At 42.1% G+C, this 19,858-nt stretch overlaps 1 protein-coding gene across 1 annotated transcript in view; it reads right to left on the bottom strand.

Moving 5' to 3' along the window:
* Positions 1-19,858, bottom strand: part of LOC129745654 (cytoplasmic dynein 2 heavy chain 1) — a 45,584-nt gene that overhangs the window by 3,618 nt on the left and 22,108 nt on the right. Inside the window, exons 8-9 of the mRNA XM_055738881.1 lie at positions 15,411-19,807; positions 11,640-15,350 (exon numbers count right to left, since the gene is read on the bottom strand). Coding sequence (XP_055594856.1) covers positions 11,640-15,350; positions 15,411-19,807 — 8,108 coding nt within the window. The remainder of the gene's footprint in view (positions 1-11,639; positions 15,351-15,410; positions 19,808-19,858) is intronic.

Here is a 19,858-nt window from a genome sequence, read left to right as displayed (position 1 = left end):
CGTCAGCTGTTCAGCATTATGAACTCTACTCCGCTCATGCACTGGCAATTGCCTTACTGCACCGGATTTCGGTCTCCTACGCTATAACATATCGCCTGGTGATCGCTGTGCGTATAATCGTCACTCACTCTGCAATTCATGTCAGTTTTTAATTATGGGCTCGCACAGGTGATATCTATCACTGACGTTCTGTCTGGTATTCTATGCTTGCGATAGGTGCTGATAGATCCAGTGTTGCACAGCTCAAACTCCAGTCTCGCGAAGGACTCTAGTAGACTGTGGCCACTAGGGTTGTTGCACCTTCTACCCCAGTTAATTGCCCAAGCGTTGAAGTCTCCTCCTATTACTACTCCCTGTCAGTTCGTGAGTGAGTTCATCCAACATTGTGTTGAATTCCCTGATCGTCCATCTTGGTGGAGCGTAGCAGTTGCAGAAAAAGATGCCGTTTATTTTAGCAATCACGAATTCGTCCCGAGAGTCTATCACAGGGGTGTCCACGATGAAATTGCCACACACAAAATTGATTCTCAAAATTCGAGTTTTCATCCGATTGCCATTTTATCATTTTACTCGTATTTTATTTACAGTCCATACGCAAATGCCCGTACCTTAGCCTTAACCCCGGTCATAAGATTCTGCACAACCTGTGAATCAACCGTTTTTTTGCATGTAAACCCATACTTTCTTCAGTTCCTCGACTGTCTTCGCTACCTTAGGTCGTTGAAGAAAGTACTGCTGCATAACCGATGGGGCGGAGCTCCAGAGAGTTGAACATTTTCGACACGAAATTGACCTTATTGTCCGCATACCACTTCAGCACGTCCTTGGAGTAGTGGCAATAGGTCAAATCCGGCCATAAGATTGTTGGGACGTTTGAGACTTTAGGAGAGGAAGTATCCGCTTCTGGAGGCACTCTTTCATGTACACTAGACTGCCTCAAATTTGTATGGGAAATTCAAAACCTGTGAAATGTTGTGCGCTGCAGGCTAAAATTGATGCTAAGCCTAGTACAAGATCTCATGCCAAATTTGGGCCAGATCGGACCACGGGAAGGGGTCGCTCAACGAGCCTGAAGTTTGTATGGTATTTTAAAACATTTTGTTCGGGAGAAACATGAAAATCCAGTTTTTCATCAATAACTTTGATTCCCGTCGGCCGATTTCTTTCAAAAACGGGTTTTCTCAAAGCCTGCATTATGACAAATATTTCATCCGAAGACTGCATATCGATAAGAGTTAAGATAAAAAAGTTATTAAGCTTCAAAAATGGGGTAACTTTTTTTACGGTGGTATTCATCACTGTTAATGAGGCGTCAATATGTTCGACCGCCCCGACTCATTAACAGTGATGAATACCATCCTTAAAAAAGTTAGCCCATTTTTGAAGCCTTATAACTTTTTTATCTTAACTCTTATCGATATGCTGTCTTCGGACGAAATATTTGTCATAGTTTAGGCTTTAAGAAAACCCATTTTTGAAAGAAATCGGCCAACGGGAACTGAAGTTATTGATGAAAAACTGGATTTCCATGTTTCTCTCGAACAAAATGTCTCTCCCATACAAACTTCAGGCTCATTGAGCGACCCCTTCCCGTGGTCCGATCTGGCCCAAATTTGGCATGAGATGTTGTACTAGGCCCAGGATCAATTTTAGCCTGCAGCGTATAACTTTTTCAAAAGTTGGGTCATTTGGGGCAGTCTAATGTACACCTGTCCGTTTATCGTGTCCTGGGTCACGAAAGGTGCACTCCGCTTCCCGCACGTGCAGATGGCTTGAAAAACCAAGAATTTATTCACAAATTTGGACATCTTCTGAGTGCGGACATGCTCCGGAACGCTGAACTTATCTTCGGCCGTGAAAAACAGGTTGCCGGGGATCTGTTTGAAGTCGGCCTTCATATATGTTTCGTCCTTCATGATGCAGCATTCAACTTTCGTCAGCATGTTTAGGTACAACTTCCTGGCACGGTTTGTTCTGCTTCTCGTCGCGATTAGGGACCTTTTGTACCTTGAACGTTCGGAGCCCAGCCTTAGTTTTGGCCTTCTGGACAAAACTTTGGCATAGGTGAAGCTTCTTAGCCACATCCCGAACGGAGGCGTTCGGGTTTCGGTTGAACCCAACTACGCAGTTGTGATTTTTGGTGTTGTACGGAATACTTTTACTTCACTTCTGGGCTTCCGATCGGTGGTCAATTGTTCCTCGTGATGAACGCAGTAATTAAAAGACGTCTGAAGTTTTTGGTAGTCTGGAAACAACTAAAGTTTTATTTTCCTAACATTACATTCTTCGTTAGTGATCAAGGCTAACTTGATTACTCTAACACCCTCGCTTAACCAAGTAATCCGAGCTTCATACGCAGGTACTGGAACGGTCCTCTGTTAAGGCCTTTAGTAGATGTCTGCTACTAGATCCTTCGAGGCAACATACACCGGCTTGATGATTCCATTCTGCAGACACTCTCGGATGAAGTTGTATCGTATGTGAATGTGTTTCAACCGCTTGTGGTCTCGGGGCTCCTCAGCTACTCGGTTACAAGATTTGTTATCTTCGTATAATACAGTAGGGGTCTTCAAAACGATTCCGAGATCCGTTAGTAGATTGCGGAGCCATACAGCTTCACAGGCAGCTTGGCTTATTGACACGTACTCTGCTTCTGTTGATGATAAGGCAAGAGTGGTTTGCTTCTTGGTAGCCCAGAATACCGTTGATCCATAGATCTGGAATACGAAACCAGAAATCGATTTTCTGTCGTCGTTGCTCCCCCAATCAGCATCGGCATATCCAATCAAGGGTTTCATCTCTGCTTTCGTTGATAGACCAAAACCAATGTCCGAAGTGCCTTTCAGATACCTCAGAATTCGTCTCAGATGAGTCCAGTGAATTTCGGTTGGAGATGCTTGAAAACGACTGAAATAGTTTACAGCTGCATTGATGTCCGGCCTCGTCGAAACGGTTAGATAGGTCAGACAGCCAATGAGTTCCTTGGAGGGTTTCTTGGTTGTTTCAGCATTTCCATTGCGTCCTAATTTCAAGTTTGCTTCCACCGGAGTTGACACGGGGTTACATTCCAGCTTTCCAAATCGCCTCAATAGATTGCTGATGTACTTCGGTTGACTGATTTCCATTTTTCCAGGTTCACCTTCAGCCCAAGGAATTGCTTTGTTTCACACATGTCTTTCATTTCAAATTTCTTTGACAATTTCTTTTTCAATTTTTCCAGCTCAGCTACATCGTATGATACCAATAGAATATCATCCACATAAAGGAGTAGATGGATGACATTCTTTCCAGATTCAAACTTGTACAGGCAGCTGCCCAGTTTCGACCTCTCGAATCCAAGTTCGAGAACGTAGGAGTTGTAGGCTTCATTCTAGCTTCTAGGCGCTTGCTTCAATCCGTGTAGAGATTTCTTGAGACGGCACACCAAATTCCGGTCACCAGAATCATATCCCTCCGGCTGGCTCATGAATATCTCTTCCTTTAATCGAACATTCAAGAACACCCTATAGGCGTCCATTTGATGAATAAAGTAGTTCCATTGTGTCGCAACAATATTCCCACCGTCGTAACTTTAGCAACAGGGGCAAACGTCTCGTTGTAATCCAGATCCTTACGCTGCGAATAACCTCTCGCAACTAGGCGGGCCTTGTAACGTTCCACATTACCGTTTGCATCTCGTTTCATGCAGAAAACCCATTTGCCGTCGATAACATTTCTGTTCTGCGGCCATGGCACCAATTCCCAAGTTTCATTCCGCCGCAAAGATTCTAATTCGCTCTCGATCGCCGTTTTCCAAAATTTCCAGTCCTCACGTTGTTTCAGGCCTTCGATAGTTTTCGGCAAATCTTCCATAAAACTTTCAGCATTCAGTGCGTACTCGACCAACGCTTCAGCATGACACGACATCTGGTAATCCTGGTAATTCTTCGAAGCGCAAGTTTTACGTTTGGGCTTTTCAGCTGTCACCGCTTCATTTGGCTGAGGGTCCAATTCATCTTCTTCGACCAACCTATCAACGAAATTATTTTCAGGATCCACTTTCTCATCAGCAGGTTCTTCCAATTCAGTTGGCAACGGTGCCTCCGTCACAGATTCTGTGGTTTCCTCTTCCGGATTCATCCATGCTCTAGACCTCGGCTTCTCATCGAACATTACATCTCTTGAAACAAACAGCTTCTTTTTCGTCGTGTTCCAAATGCGATAACCGTTAGTGGCGTAACCGATCATTACATTCTTCTCGGCCCTCGGATCAAGCATATCTCGATTTTGCTTAGGAACGTGAGTATATGCAGTACAACCAAATACCTTCAAGTTGTCCACATCCGGCTTCCTCTGGTTCCACATTTCGTAGGGCGTCTTCATTTCTCGTAGTGCTGACGTCGAACTTCGGTTTCCAAGGTAGGCAGCGGTCAGCACAGCTTCACCCCACATCATTTTTGACAATCCAGTGTCGAAAATCAGCGACCTCGATTTATCCAGCAGTGTCCTATTCATCCGTTCTGCTACACCGTTTTGTTGTGGGGTGTAGGGAACGGTGAATTCGATTGAGATGCCTTCTTGACGACATATCTTCTGGAACTTGTTGCTAGCGTAATCACCGCCATTGTCGCACATCAACCTGGCAATTTTCGATCCAAAATAGGCCGTCACTTTCGCTCGGTACTCCAGGAATTTTTCGAAAACCTCGTCCTTCGCTTCCAACAGGTAAACCACCGTGAAATATGTGAAATCATCCACAAACGACACAAAATAACGTTTTTGCTTCCATGTACTTGGGTTGAATGGCCCACATACGTCCGTATGAACCAATTCCAACGGTCTTCTAGATTTCGGTTCTTCAACCTTGGCAAACGGTAATGGTGAAAATTTTCCAGCAACGCAAGCTTCACACATGGTGTCCAGTTTCGCTTTGGATATCGTCTCCTTCGAAATGACCATCTCGTTGGACCACAGCTTCTGTAGATTCGCAACACCAAGGTGCCCAAATCGTCGATGCCACAAGCCAATATTGTCTGCTTTAGCCAACATTGCATTCGAATTCGGTTGCGGCATATAGATTCTTCTTGCTCAACTCGTCGCACAGAAAACAGATTGCAACTGAGTTTCGGAACGTACAAAACCTCTTCCAGAACAGCTCTGTACTGTCTTTCGTTGACAACGGTTTCCGCTCGTACAGTACCAGCATAATCCGCTTCCATGCACTGACCGCTTTTTTTTTATTTATTTATTCTTTATTTATGCAACGTAAGATTGATAATCTTTTAATTTGTTACATTGTGAGTAGTAATTCGTTTGATATAAAAAAAAAACTAAGATATAACTGTTTCTGAAAATGTACCAATTATAAATGTAAAAATACCCTAACTTTAACTATTCAGTTTTGCCAATAAACTCTCTCTGAAACTTCCTCTGTTTGTAATATTCTTGATAGCGTTGGGTAGTTGATTCCAGTTTACGATACCCCTTACCATGAATGAGCAATTATAGTAACTGGAGCTATGATTTGGTATTTGAAAGCTGGAAGAGCGTGAGTTTCGAAGTGGTATAAGTAGAGATCTTAAATACGGAGGAGTGCCACTAGTTATCAAGTTGTGCATGACCATACAAGAACGGAACTGATAAAACTTATCAAAACAACAGCCTAGAAGATGCTTCTGTAAGTAAGTTACTCTGGAAAATCTAGAAAGTTTAAATACATATCTGACACAGGCATTCAAAGCCACTTTGAGCCTTGCCAGTGAAGAAGCTGAGGCATTCGATATAACAAAAACACCGTATGTGAAGTGGGGTAAGATGAATGTTTTAAAGAGCTTGAGTTTAGATTGAACGTCGAAGAATCTAGTTGTGATGTTCAACTTCTTGAGACTACAATAAATTTTAGCACATTGATGTTTAATTTGCATTCCCCAATTGAAGCTATGATCAAAAATTACACCAAGGTTGTTAATTTTGTCAACAAAAGTCAGTGTTTCACAATTGAGAACTAAATCAGGTGGTACATAGGAACGATTCGATTTATCAATCAGGACGGCTTGGGTTTTGGATGCATTTATGGGTAACAAGTTATTTTCTGACCATCTGTATAAGCTAAGAAGGTCCTGATTAATTTTGAGAGTCAAATCAGTGCGATTATATTTGCCATAGTTGCAAAAATACAATTGTACATCATCGGCAAACAAATGGACCGAGAAATGAGAAAGAACGTGTGGTAGATCATTTATAAACATTGAAAATAAAATGGGACCGAGTACCGATCCTTGGGGAACACCTGATTTAATATTTTCTAATCCAGATAGATTATTCGGATGAAAAACTGCTTGTTTCCGACCATCCAAGTATGATCTGATTAAATTTGCTGCAGATGAACTGAATAAAAAAGATGAAACTAGTTTGTTATACAATTTCGCATGGGACACGCGGTCGAAGGCCTTTGAAAAATCAATCAAGAGTAGAATGGCTACCCCTTTTCTATCAATGCATTTGGATATATCGTCGTGTACTTTTATTAAAGCAGTTTCAGTGCTGTGCTTTTTACGAAAACCAGATTGGAATTCGTTTAAGAGTCCATTTTGATTTATGTGAATCGATATTTGTTCCTTGACTATCTTCTCGAAAACTTTTGATAAAGAGCACAGTAGACTAATAGGTCTCAAATTAGAAATCGTATCACAATTAGATTTTTTGGGCAAAGGTATTATTTTTGATGTTTTCCAATCAGAAGGAAATTTGGAACATATGATAATACAATTAAATAAATGTTTCAGAACAGGAAGAATTTTCGGGAGAACAATTTGAATAAGTTGTATTGGAATGTTATCAAATCCAGTTGCATTTGATTTTATAGAATACGCTGCATTAATTATTTCATAATCTTCAACGAGCCTGAATTTAAATCCGTTTGATCTATGAGGAGCTGTAAAAGAACTTGAGCAATCAGTAAAATTTGTAGAGAAATAGGAGTTTATTTCATCAGCAGTGAAGTTACTATTTTGGTGAGATTCGGAAGATCTTTTAGTCAGACCAAGTTTTTTTATATTTCGCCACACAGCTTTGGGTGGAAGATTAAAATCAATAGTTTTTTTGTCGATTTCTCTTTTTGCATTTTGAATTAATGTGTTCACTTGATTTCGAAGTTGTTTGAATAATGATAAATTTTCTGAGGATTTATTGCGTTTCCAATTACGGTAAGCCAAATCTCTATTGATAATTGCAAATTGTATATCATTTGTAAACCACAGATTTTTCTTAAATTTTCTGAACTTATAACGAAAAAACCTTTCATGAATAAGATTGAGCTCAATGTTCAGCATGTTCAATATTATATCAGGGTCGTTAACACAAGTGTAACTTTCACAGCTGAATTCTTCAAGAGCAGAATTCAAACCATTGAAATCATAGTTCGAGTAATCACGATACCAGTATCCCGTTACTGGATCATCACGTGAAAAGTTGAGTGTGCAAAAAATAAGGTCGTGGTGAGAAATTCCGGGAATTGACACTTGATTAAACTTGTTTACAAATTCTGATGAATTAGTCAGTAAAAGATCGAGCAAAGAGGAACCAGTATTGTGAAAGAAAGTGGGCTCTGTACCTACGCTGTCAAACGATAACGACTGTAAAGAATCAAGTAATCGCTGAGAATGTGAAGATCGCTTTTTTAGATCTGTGTTAAAGTCACCTATAAAAAATGTATGTTCGTAATTAAGGCCGAATTCATGAAAATGGTTCACGAGAGTTTCGGAACAGTCATTTCTTGGGGGGTTGTAATAGACACCAATCAAGATTCGAGATGAGCCTATAGATAATTCAAAAATAAAGAATTCCAACGAATTAGTAGAATCCACATTGGTAGAAGATTTTTTAAGGATTTTATGTTTCAGGTTGCTTCGAATATAAACACAAATTCCTCCACCATGGCGATTTCGATCATTGCGGAGAATATAATAACCATTGATATGTACTTGGGAATTGCGAATTGAATCATCCATCCAAGTTTCGGTCATGCAAATAACATCTGCTTTGCTATCATAAAAAATACTCTTGAGTTCTTCAAATTTGGTCATATGGCGAGCACAGAGGCTTTGGACATTGATATGGCAAACATTTATAAAGTTGTTACTCATGGCAGCATTTAAAACAGCCTTAGTTATATGTGAAGAGGTATCGTTAAAAGGAGGACTAACCATTGTCAATTAAAAAAGTTGTGATGAGAAAGAACAGAAAGAGCGTCTCGGCAAAACTTAAAGCTAATGTGAGTGGTATGGAAATAGGAATATAAACCATTTCTGATAACAAATGAAAAAAAAAATCGTAAGAAACTATCAAGGGGGTACAAGTATAAAGAGAAAAAAAAAACAAAATTCAAACGAACTATTTTGAACAGTGATTTTACAAATTAGGGAAAATATTATTATCATCATACCGCGTATTTTGGGAAGCACAGTTGTGCTGTATCTTACGCTTCTATATCCAGAACGATCAGGAACAGCATCAGCAGGATCCAATCAGCAACATCAGCTACAGACTTTCAGGAAGAACATGGATACATGGATAACTTAAGGATGGATTCACAGGAGTATTATGGGGAAGGAGAAGGGATTTTAACAAGGAAGGGTAATGTGTGTTTCGTTTTAACTTTCAGGAGCGGATGGAGTCAAAAGGATTCTAGGATGGGAGTCAAAGGAATAATTGGGGAGGAAAAGAATATCTATAAAGGAAGGGTTTGATGACGTCGGCCGGGCAGTTGATCAACTCGATGAATCGGTGTGAACACGGATGAGCCAGTCAGCTTCACAAATACAATTCCATCTCTCGTCTGCACGTTTTGTAGGGCACCCATCTTCTTCAATTTAATCGCCTCAGATCTAATAATTCTCGCATGTTGAGCCAGATTTTCATTGATGAAAACACGACTGTCGTTATCAAATCCGATGTTACGCAGGGTTAGGGAGCGATTCCTCAGATAAGCCCGATAAAATTCATTCTTAGAATTTCGAAAAGCGAACTCACACAGTATCAGTGGCGATGATCCAGGTTTTATCGGGGGTTTGGAGAGACGCAGCAATTTTGCCATGGGATTGTTGGTGAAGCCAAGTTCAGAACAAATATTTTGAAACATGACGTCTAAATCTTCTCCTTCAACGTAAGGAATACCGGAAATAACGAGCTCACAATTTTTCTCCAGCTTTTCGGTACATTCCATGGTAAATTGAAGATCAGCACGAATGGATAGGATGTCGTCGTTTATCTTTGTAACATTGCAAGCACATTCTTCTTTCAGTGCACTTAGCTGATCTTCCAAACCCTCGATCCGTTGACGCAACTCACCGGTACACTCCTCGATTTTTGCCTCGATGCTGGTTTGAATCCGGTCATTCTCTGCAGCCATCATGCGACGCATTTTGTCCCACAGATCAGTTAGAGACTCAATCTCATCGGTGTCGCTGGATACAGCTAAGTCTTCTTTCGTACGTTTCGGTGCTCGTCCGTCAGCAAACAAGGCAGGCAACGATGATGTAGATCTTGTTGTTATTGTTGTTGGGCGACCAGTAGTGGAGGTGTTTACAGGCTTGTTTTTGTTTTTGTCCATTTCTGCTTCGTAGATGGTTCTTTGCTGGTGTTTCTGAAGGGTGAACTATTTTCCGGGAACTGTATGACGTGGCAGTATGCTACTGAGGATGTATCACGCACGATAAACAGATAGTTCTTTCGATTTTTTGGAAATGTTCAATCGAATAAGGAATCACTTTCACTATCGAGAATCACTAGCGCACTTTACGGATGGAATCGTTTAAACTTTATCAATAAAGGTGTTGAATTTTGGGTGATAATAGACGATTTTTCACGACAGCTTTAAACACGCGTTAGGTACATTGCCCTTCAGAAACAGTTGGTTTTGGCAACGATAATTCGAATCGGTTCCGATAACTTGTGCTGTTCTTCAAAAGAGGCCTCGGAGTTAAACATATGGTTCGTCGCTCCCAAGTCTACATACCAGTCGATTTTCGAATCTACTTCCTCTTCCTCGGCAAGAAGCGCTTCTTCGCCACTCGCTGCCTGAAAAGTAATATCTGTAGCGATCGGACTACAATTAAAAGTCGTTGTAGCTTCATCGTCAGCAGTTTTCGGCGGAGAAAAATTTGGCTGCCGAAATCTTTCCGTTGGAACGTGTTCTTCAGGGTGTCACACATATCTTTTGCAGAACGCTTATTCTTCACGTACTCAAGCTGGCTTTCGGCAATCCGATGAACAATCACCGATTTGCATTGACGATCTCGCTGCAACCTTTCAGCACGCTTCGCGACCTTCGCAGTCCGTACTTCCGGTGTGTCCGTGGCCAAATCCGTTGCATACGGTTCTTGCGCAACGTTCCACGCAGTCCATGAAACCCTTCTCTTCCAACAGAATTTGCATTCGGAACAACCAATTGTCGCTGTTGGCCCCATCGAAAAGCCATTTTTTGGGATCTTCGCTTTCCATCGTTATACCAGAACTTAAAGGTCAGAGGCTGGGCGCATAACCTGATGAACGCAGTAATTAAAAGACGTCTGAAGTGTTTGGTAGTCTGGTAACAACTAAAGTTTTATTTTCCTAATTCGTTAGTGATCAAGGCTAACTTGGTTACTCTCAAGGTGTGTATATATACAGGGGGTGTTACCGAATATCGAATTCCCGATTCAGCCATTTTGGCTATGTAGGCTATGCAACTATGCGGAACTCATGAAGTTTGTTTACCAACAAACCACAGAAAAGCTGAGCAAAAAATAAACAAACTCATTGAGAGCCCCGCTCACTCCTCGCCTACTTACTGCGAAAGTCGGAGGACCTAGTGTATCTAAAGACCTTGGTTACTCTAACACCTCGAACCGCTTAATCACTCGCGACATCGTGGAATTCGCGATTCCTAAAGTTTTAGCGATGGAACGATGCGAGAGATCCTTGTTCTCGTGATCCAGAGTTGTTCTCGAGATGAATGCGCAAGATTTTATCACGCACGAGCTGTTCTTTTGACTCCATTTCCGCGAATTTTGATCACAGACCTTTAAAACTTGCAGGATGTAAACAATGCACTTATTCACCCAGCGGGAGAGAGAATTGCTGAATTGATATAGTCGCCTCTTACGACATGGGTCAGCGACCCCGCGGTAGTATTCTAAATCCGTTGCCCCACAGCGGCTGAAACACCTTGATGTTTTCTATGTACCTTTGGTAGTTTAAAAGCCTCTACGGTATGTGTATTCCATGACGAACTGATAGAACCGCAACTCTCTTTCACTCTGATGTTAGAATTGATCGAGCCTATGGCTAACGTTGGATTATTTCTTAGTCAAGGTGAGAAAACCTTAAATCTACAAAATATTGACAGATCTAGCAAACAAGGTGTAGTTTTGTGCCAAACATATGCATCGGTAATGAAGCTTGTCTACTCGTTAATCGGGGTCAGATAGGATTTCCAAGAACAAAAAACCGAACGACAGAATCAATAGGATCATGAGCAAAACCCTCAGATAGAGTTGAAGAGGTATAATGTACACTTCATATTTTGTTTTGCATAGTGAGAGTTCTCTAGCTCCTTGGGTCCCTGTGTTTTCAAACTTTTTTGTATAAATAAATTCATTAAAGTCGGATACATCACTTACCTTGTGGAACATACGACCTGCGCTCCTGGACGATCGAGTGCAGCAAGAACAGCCCAACGTACATCTTGATCGATTTGTAGTCCCGTTTACGGGTGACGGTACCAGCGTGTTGTTCCATCAGCATCTTCATCTTGTACTTCAACCCGGTTGGCGGCTCGAACAGCACTTTGTTGCACTTTTTGATGAACACCTCGTACAGATTGCGATCCGTTTCTGAAGTCAACCACAGACGAAAACCTTCCGTCGGCTGCAGCTGCTTGAGAGCATCGTCTAAATGGCGAAGCCACTGCGGAACCGTGTGAATGTTTTTGACACAAATCCATCCGCCCTCGTTAGCAGATTGTTTGATAAGCTTCAGAACTTCTTGTTCGTGCCCTTTACTCATTGCAAACTCTGCATACTTCGAAAGGCCGATGGTTTGTTTGGCGTATTCACGAATTTCTTCCGATGGGTCGATTCCTGACGATGCTATCAGAAGGACTGGTTCATCGACGAGGCTTTCCTCGGCCAGTAGCTTGATCGATGGCCGAATAGTGTACAATGTTTTCAATCCTAATAAGTTTTGAACCGTCCTAGTTATGGTTCGGATCAACAAATCAGGTCGGAATACTTGTGCTACCAGGATGTATTGGAACTCACTTACCCCGATCGGGATAGAAACATCGTCGGAATCAATGTACTTCTGCCAAATATTGCTGTTATCCAGATTTAATTTGGAGAACAGTTCCGGATGCTGCTGTTTCAAGGCCAGGACTTTGGGAAGACTCTCTGACTTGATCCACGAGGGGAGGTTCTGATCAGCGATTTGTTCAGCATTGGTGAAGTTCAACACAAACGATTCCCATTCTCTATCGGGTAGGAGTTCGGGGAATGCTTGCTTGCAAATGTTCAATCCCAGAATCATCTGTTCGTCTTTCGGTGTACTACGACTTATAAGAGTGAAAATTCTACGGATGAGAATTTTGTACAGTTCCTCGGGGGTTGAGTGCTTTTCGTTGTCGATAACACTCAAGAAAATTGTTGTAAACTTTGATACGTTGATGGTGTAGAATCTACGAATTCCCATGTAGAATCTTGCTGCCGCATTACTGAAACTTCGCCGTTGATCGTAGTGCTCTTTAAGACGGTCTCGTATTTCTGAAAACTCTTCGAGGGACTGTTCGATTGACCGAGCGCTGGTTTTGATATTTTTCAACGTATTCAGCAGCGGTTCGTTTTTCAGAATGTCTCCCTGAGAAGATGACAACTCTTGCAGTAATTTGTCCTGAAGACTGCGTCTCTCTTTCACCAGTTTACCTTCTTCTTCCAGCAGCTCGATACGTTTTCGTTCGATTTCTGGGTCCTTAGTTTGAACCCACTTGTAGGTGAGAACATCTGTTAAACCAGCTGTTGTAATAGTAAACATAAGGTTCATAAAATGGGCCTGCATTTCCGGACCGAAGTAAAGTTGTTCGTTCTGGGTCACTAGAATAAATTTGAAGTCATCGTGCAGGTCAATTAACTTGTTACCGATTTGAACCATTCGTTTGTTAAAGCGGCTGTGGATTCTGGTGAAGAAAAGTGACAGTAATGGAGGCTCGATGGCATTGATGTTGCGTATTATTAGAATTTTTCCGAATCGGATTGCAAGTTCCAAAATATAACTGAATCGATCAGCCGATTGACTGGTTAGCTCAAAAGTTAGGTTTTTGTACTTCAAATAATTGGTAATCCATTTCTGACCTGTCTCCGTAGGGTCGATGAGTAGAGGAACGGGAGTTGCACCGAAAGGTAGCTGCAGAAATTGATTGATCACTGTTGCGTTTTCTTGATATTGCTGATCAGCAGTAAGCCCCATACTCTCCCAGATTATTTTATCCTGACTGGTGATTAGATTATTCATGTCGAATACGTCATCTTTAATGAGCTTCGCAATTTTATGCAGAACATCGTTTCGTTCTTCTAGTGATAAATGAGACAAATGAGTGATGCAAAGAGCGGTTAAGAAACTTCGTTTATCTATTTGAGCGATCGTCTCGTTAAGTTCTTCCAACTCGTTGCTCCAGCTGACGTATTCGGAACTTAAACTTTGCACAAGAATTTCGGCCGATTGGAGTGTTTGCTGAGCATCGCCTAGTTTTATTTCTAGCATCGCTGCTTCCTGGGTGTATACGTTCAGTTGTTGAGATAGCTGCTTGACTTTGTCGTTAACATTTTCTAAACCACTGGATAGCGACTTCATCTCCGTTTCTGCTTTTTCCAAATTCTCACGTAGCTCATTCTGTTCTCGCTCCAGAGGTTTGATACTCTGAATCACTTTCGAATATTTCACGTTAGCAATCACCCAAGCAGCTAAGGGGGCTGCTGCAGCAGAAGCTCGCTTCGCATTCTTCTGTTCGTACGAATCGGCTTTCGATTGCAGAAGCTTCTCTACAGCTTGACAGTTCTCGGGGTTGATTCTCGAAGGATCTAGGGAGCGTATGTCTTCTTTGACGCCTCTTTTAGCCAGGAATGTTTTCATACTGTTCCACGAAGTATCTCGAATTCCCATAAGTCTAAGAACCCCTTCAAGAATATCCCTGACTACTTCCGGTGGGGCCCGCAGTGATCTAATCTCAGAAAGAGCTTCCGTTTTGATTTGTCCTACGGCGGCACTGGCTTCCTGAAGAACCGGTTCCACGAGGCTAAGCTCTGCTTCGATAGCTTTCTTACGTTCCGTGAGCTTTACGCTACTTTGTTGCGTTTTCCGTTGTAGTTCCAAGAGTTCTGTTTTCTGATCATTCGCATTCCTCATCGTGTTGGAGATCATCTCCAGCGATTGATTGGCTAGTTTTCTTTTTTCAGCGAGCGCTGTTTGTTTTTCTTCCGCTTCGAGTTTAAGCTTTTCAACAATCTTGTGTGTTTCGGAAAGCTTGTTCACTCCAATCTGTATTTTATTTTTGTGTACTTCTTTTTCGGATTTTTGACTTTCGTAGACGTATCGGTAACAACGAATCAGTTGCATCCTTCTTTTCGGGGAACAGGACCAAATGCTTAGATTGCTGTCTAAGAGATCCCGGAAGAAGACCGGCAAAGGTATGGCATTTGATTCTGGTGTTCCGTCGCTGCTGATATCAGCTAAATATCTGACTAGACTGTCGCATTCGGTGATTTTGTCCTCTAGTATCCACATTATTTCAGCTTTGTGGTATAGTGCGGAGTAGTTCTCAAACAATTCCCTTGTTTTTGGGGAAGTGTATTCTAGAAGAATTACCAAATGAAAATTGTCGACGATCCGTTGTTGAAAATATGCCGCCAAGGACAGTTGGAATGATTCGAGAGCGGCCTGTGCCTTTAAAGGGCTTGCCAAATTCTCCAAATCATCACCGAAAAAGTCAGTTAGATCTGCTCCCTCGAGGATCGCTTCGCAAGTTTTCAGAATATCTCCTAAGTATTCGATCACCGAATGGTCAATGTAGAAAACTGTTGGTTCATTTTCGAGAGCACAGCTTTGCATCGCGATTTTCAAATCATTGTTGAAATCATTCAAACAGTAACCTTTTCCGGTTTGCGGGAAACATATTTTCATGTTCAGTAAACTCGTTGCCACGTAAAGAGCCTCCAAACGGCAAGATCCCACCTTACCGCACATCACCAGGTTAGCTTGGGGTCTGTGGAGTATTCTTAGTACTGACGATACTGAGTCCTGGAAAGTTTCCGACATTGGAACATTCACGAAGATGGTTTCGGTATCTGTAATAATGGAAGGTTAAACGTATCTATGTTTAAAAATTTAAACATATGACTACTTACTACAAATGGTTATCGCGCGGTCGATGGCCTCCTTCAAATACTCCCGATCCACCAGCTGTAATTCCTTGTTCGTTTTTTCTTCACCCGGCATGAAGACGTCATTTCTACCGAGTTCATCCAACAGCCGCAAATTGTCCCTTATAATCTCGTCGAAGGCCTCCCGATCATCACCAGACACCAGTCGATCCCGGAAGATACGGTTGCATTCATAGCGCAGAGCTTGACCGAAATTTCCCTCGGGATAGTGTAGCACCCCGCTGATCCAGCGTTCAATCATCTTGGGAGTGAATCGGTAATGTAGTATTTCTCCCTGATTGAAGCGAGCCTGAATATCAGAGTACACGCTCAGCACGCTGTTGACTAGATCACTTAGCTTAACCTTGACGGTAGTTTTTCCTCGCTGGTTGTAGATCGGCAGCAACATACTCTTGACGATGCTTTCCATTTCCGTATTGGTGGGATAGCTGATGCGTACCATATGGCAGATTGAAAGGAACCGAGGCGAGATGTGAACTTTGTTCAGATCAGAAATGGAGGCGCAGATTTGAATCCCGACTACGCTGATCCATTCCAGTGTATCCGAGTAGAAACCACTACGGTTGATGAGCTGAAGTAGAAGTTCTACGACTTCACATGTGCCCCAGCTGTCGACAGTGCAGAGATCGATGTTTTTGAAATAGATAACAATTTTGGAGAACTTCGGTCTATATTCTTTGCCCTTGACGGTGGTAAGAACCATGGAGTTTTGTTTCAGTGTATTGAGAATGCTGGCGGTGGTTAGCTGAGCACTACAACTGATAGTGACCAGTTGGAAACCATTGAACTCGTTTACGACGGATTGTAGAAGCAGACTTTTTCCATTTCCGCTGGGCCCGATAAGGAGTGCAATGTTTCGGGTGTTGGACTCTAAGATAAGTTTGAGCAGTTCTCCACTTAGCTTCATTAGAGGTGTTTTTACCAGCACATTTGTGAAGACGTTGTCATTGATGCTGGCACCTAGTATTTCATCTGTGCCGTAGAGCTCAATCATATCTTGAAAGCTGTTGTAATAATGAAATTCTGCCACTGAAGCATCCGTTACAGCAATGTCTGCCCATGTAAAGATTTGGTTAGATAGTTTATTTTTTCCCTCTGCATTCAGAAGACCATTTAGCCCACAGAGCATATTAACGCAAAACTGCTCGTTCGATTTGGTAGAATCGATTGCTAGCAGACCTGATTCGGCAATGGTGATCAAAGAGTATCCTGCTGGCTTCAATTTTTGTTCTTCAATCCATTCGATTGATTTGTAGAAATGTTGATCTAGGTAGGACTTCAAAATTTCTGCGTCCGGTTTTTTAGCCAACCATGCATTAACCACTAGTTGATAAGGTAAATCTTCGGCGTTCAGGTTTACAATTCCCATTCGAGATATGGTCGCTGGAGATGCTGTTGATAAATCGTGGGTTTCGAAAATGAAATTGACGTTGCTACCGAACTGTATTCTCCACCCGGAGGGTAGGGTTAAGAGACGGTTGTCATCGAGGACGGAGTTCAGCGCTTCAATCCATTCCGGATCAACGTCTCCATCGCAAATGATCCAAGAAGTTACGGTCCGAGGTTCTGCATTGACGGCGATAGCTGTAGACGTCAATACTCCATCGGTCCACTGACGTGTATCGGGATCTAGTTTACCAAGTAACTGTATCCGGTTCATTGACTTGGGCGATATAATGTGAGCTCGAATGGTTTGTCCTTGCGATAATAGTGCTTCTTTCAGAACCGAAATAATTGTAGATTTCCCTGACCGAGGAGGTCCAATTATAACCACTCCCATACGCTTCTGTAGTTGGGCCGCCAATTCAAGACATTTTTCGACCTGTCTATTGTTCTGTTGGTATCCGAGAACAGAAAACGTATCCATTATCTTGGAACGCAGCTCTTCGTTTTGATTGTTAGATATCGGGATGTTTGGAAACACATTGGACAGTAAAATGTCGAACCGCTTACAATCGGATAAGGTCAATCGGGACATGGTACTCGATCGAATAACATTTACAGCCAACCTAGCTTCTTGGTCGTAATCGATTTCGGTCTGTGAGTTCTTCAACGCGGATCCACAAGCTGACAGTACCGCTTTAAGTTCACGTAAACCCCAATCGTAGTGACGTTGCTTAGAGAGAATCTTCTTCGACATTTCGAAAAGCTCCACAATCTGTGTGCCGATGCGATCGGCATGTTTAAAACCTTCAACAAAAAGAGTGACTCTAGCAATTTGTTGAGGTCTTGGAGCTTGCATAGCAATCGGTCTGAAAAGTGACTGAAGATTCACCGGCAATTGCTGCCGTCCACCGTATTCTTCTCCAGCGGGGTTCAAAGTGACGAATACGCAACAGTGATGGTTCAGTGGAACGGATTCGTTGTTCAGTAGAACTTCCGTCTGTTTGTCTTTCAAGGCAACTTGCAAAGGTTGGATAATCATAGATATAGCCGATAGCGTTGCTTCCTGAAGCCGGTTGAACTCATCGAAACAACCCCAAGCTCCGCAACGTGCTAAACCAGAAAGAATCAAAGCCATTGCAGCAGTATCTATATTTTCGTCACAGTTAAACACCAGCACCAACCTTCCGAGCATTGCTCCAAGAGATTTGACACACTCCGTTTTGCCGGTTCCAGCTGGTCCAAAAGGATTACCTCCAAGTCCTAACTGCATCGCTTGGGTTAGTATCAGGTAGCAGTTGTGAGCTAGCGATGTGTAGACTAGTTTGTTATAATTTCCAAGGAATTCATAAGAATATTCGAATTCGGCATACACCATCTTGATCGAAACATTGCCGTTTCGATCTTGGTAGAACTTCAATTGCTGCAACCAGTACCAATCTTGCAGATTCGTTACATTATGATCCATAAGATAGTCTATAGTAGTTGATTGATACACCAAATCAATGAGCAACGATCTTAGTTTGACCTGAATCAACGGATCGGCGTTTTTATGAAGAAGTATAGAAAATCTACCGATCTCACCCTGAATGCTTTGTTTCAAATTGTTCAGCTGCATCCCCGAAATGGCTTTCTCGGTTCGTTTGGTGAAAGTGATCGAATTAACCAAGCAGAGCACTTGCATGGGATACTCGCGAATGGCTTGTTCACTGATCGAATCGGTTTCCAGGCACTTCTTTATGAGATACTTGAGCGTAGTCTTAATTTCAATGAGTAAATGGTTCAACCATTCTTCGACGAGTGGTGTGATTGCAATCGGATTGGTTAAACGAACTTCATCACCTTCTTCACTGCAAAACGCTAACACGTTGTTAACCGTCTCATCGAATACCAGTTTGTAAATTCCCGGAAACAACTTCCGAATGTGTTTTTGCATGATGGATTCCTTAGAAGATTGACCTAGCATTTCTAGCAAATCGTCATCGGATAGGAAATAGAAACGGGAGAAGGCATTACGCTTCGTAGTTATGTAAGAACTGAGTGCATTTTGACAGCGAGATATCTGGTTCTGCAGTGTCTCTATAATAGACAGAATGTTGTTGATCTTGTTCACCGAAACAACCCTCGGATCATCCGCCACCTCTTTCATAATGTATCTGAAATTCTTGTCAATGCTCTTAAACACCGCTTCTTCTCTCTTCAACGTCCCAACCCCGAAAATTGGTTCCAGATATATCCACTTCTTTTGTATCTGATTCAGATGAGTAATGATGTAATCTAGGTTGGTGAGCTTTTCCTCCCATAGATCAGCTTGTTCCGAGAAAGACTCAAAAGAAGCTGAATTCTTTGCCGACTGCAACAGAAATTGATTATCTCCTATTTTATTCAACGTCTCAGTGAAGTCTTTGATCAGTGAGACGTTCGATCCCTTCGAATCGGTATGCGAGACCAGCTTCAGCAAGGCGGTAGCGCTCCACTGTTCGAGTTCAACGATGGCTTGACGTATTACGTGTTCCGAAGCTGCCTGTCGAACGATAGCTTGAATCTCGGCTGCCTGTTGTTGAAGGTTTTCGGAAACTGCCAGCACATCTCCCAGGCTGAGGTCGTGGTGTGATTTGCTGTCTATGTGTAACATTTGACATAGTTTAGCCCAGTGTTTCTCGATTAGCGCATCCGATTGAAGGGCGTTCAGCAACGGTATCGAGGCTCTGTATCGCTCTACGATTGTAACGATCCGAGCGGATGCAACACTTGGAGGTCCGGTTAAAGATTTTTCCCATTTCGATAGGAAATCCGTTAAAATGTGAGGTCGCCTACGATATATGGTCCACTCTTCATTGGAAATTGTGTCGTAGTCATTGAGGAAGTTGTTGAAGATTTCCCAATTTTTGCCCTGTTCGTTTATTTCAGTTTCCAGTTTGGAGAAAATTGCATCAAAATCTTCCGGCACTTTGATGAAGAACTTTTCGGTTTGTTTCCTAGAATTGAATTATTTATTATAACTTATAACAACTTCAAAATTTAGAATG

The sequence above is a fragment of the Uranotaenia lowii genome, chromosome 2 (assembly GCF_029784155.1).
Source record: "Uranotaenia lowii strain MFRU-FL chromosome 2, ASM2978415v1, whole genome shotgun sequence".
Classification (NCBI taxonomy): Eukaryota; Metazoa; Arthropoda; class Insecta; order Diptera; family Culicidae; genus Uranotaenia; species Uranotaenia lowii.
The sequence above is the reverse complement of the archived record's forward strand: the minus strand, read 5'-3'. Positions and strand labels throughout refer to the sequence as shown.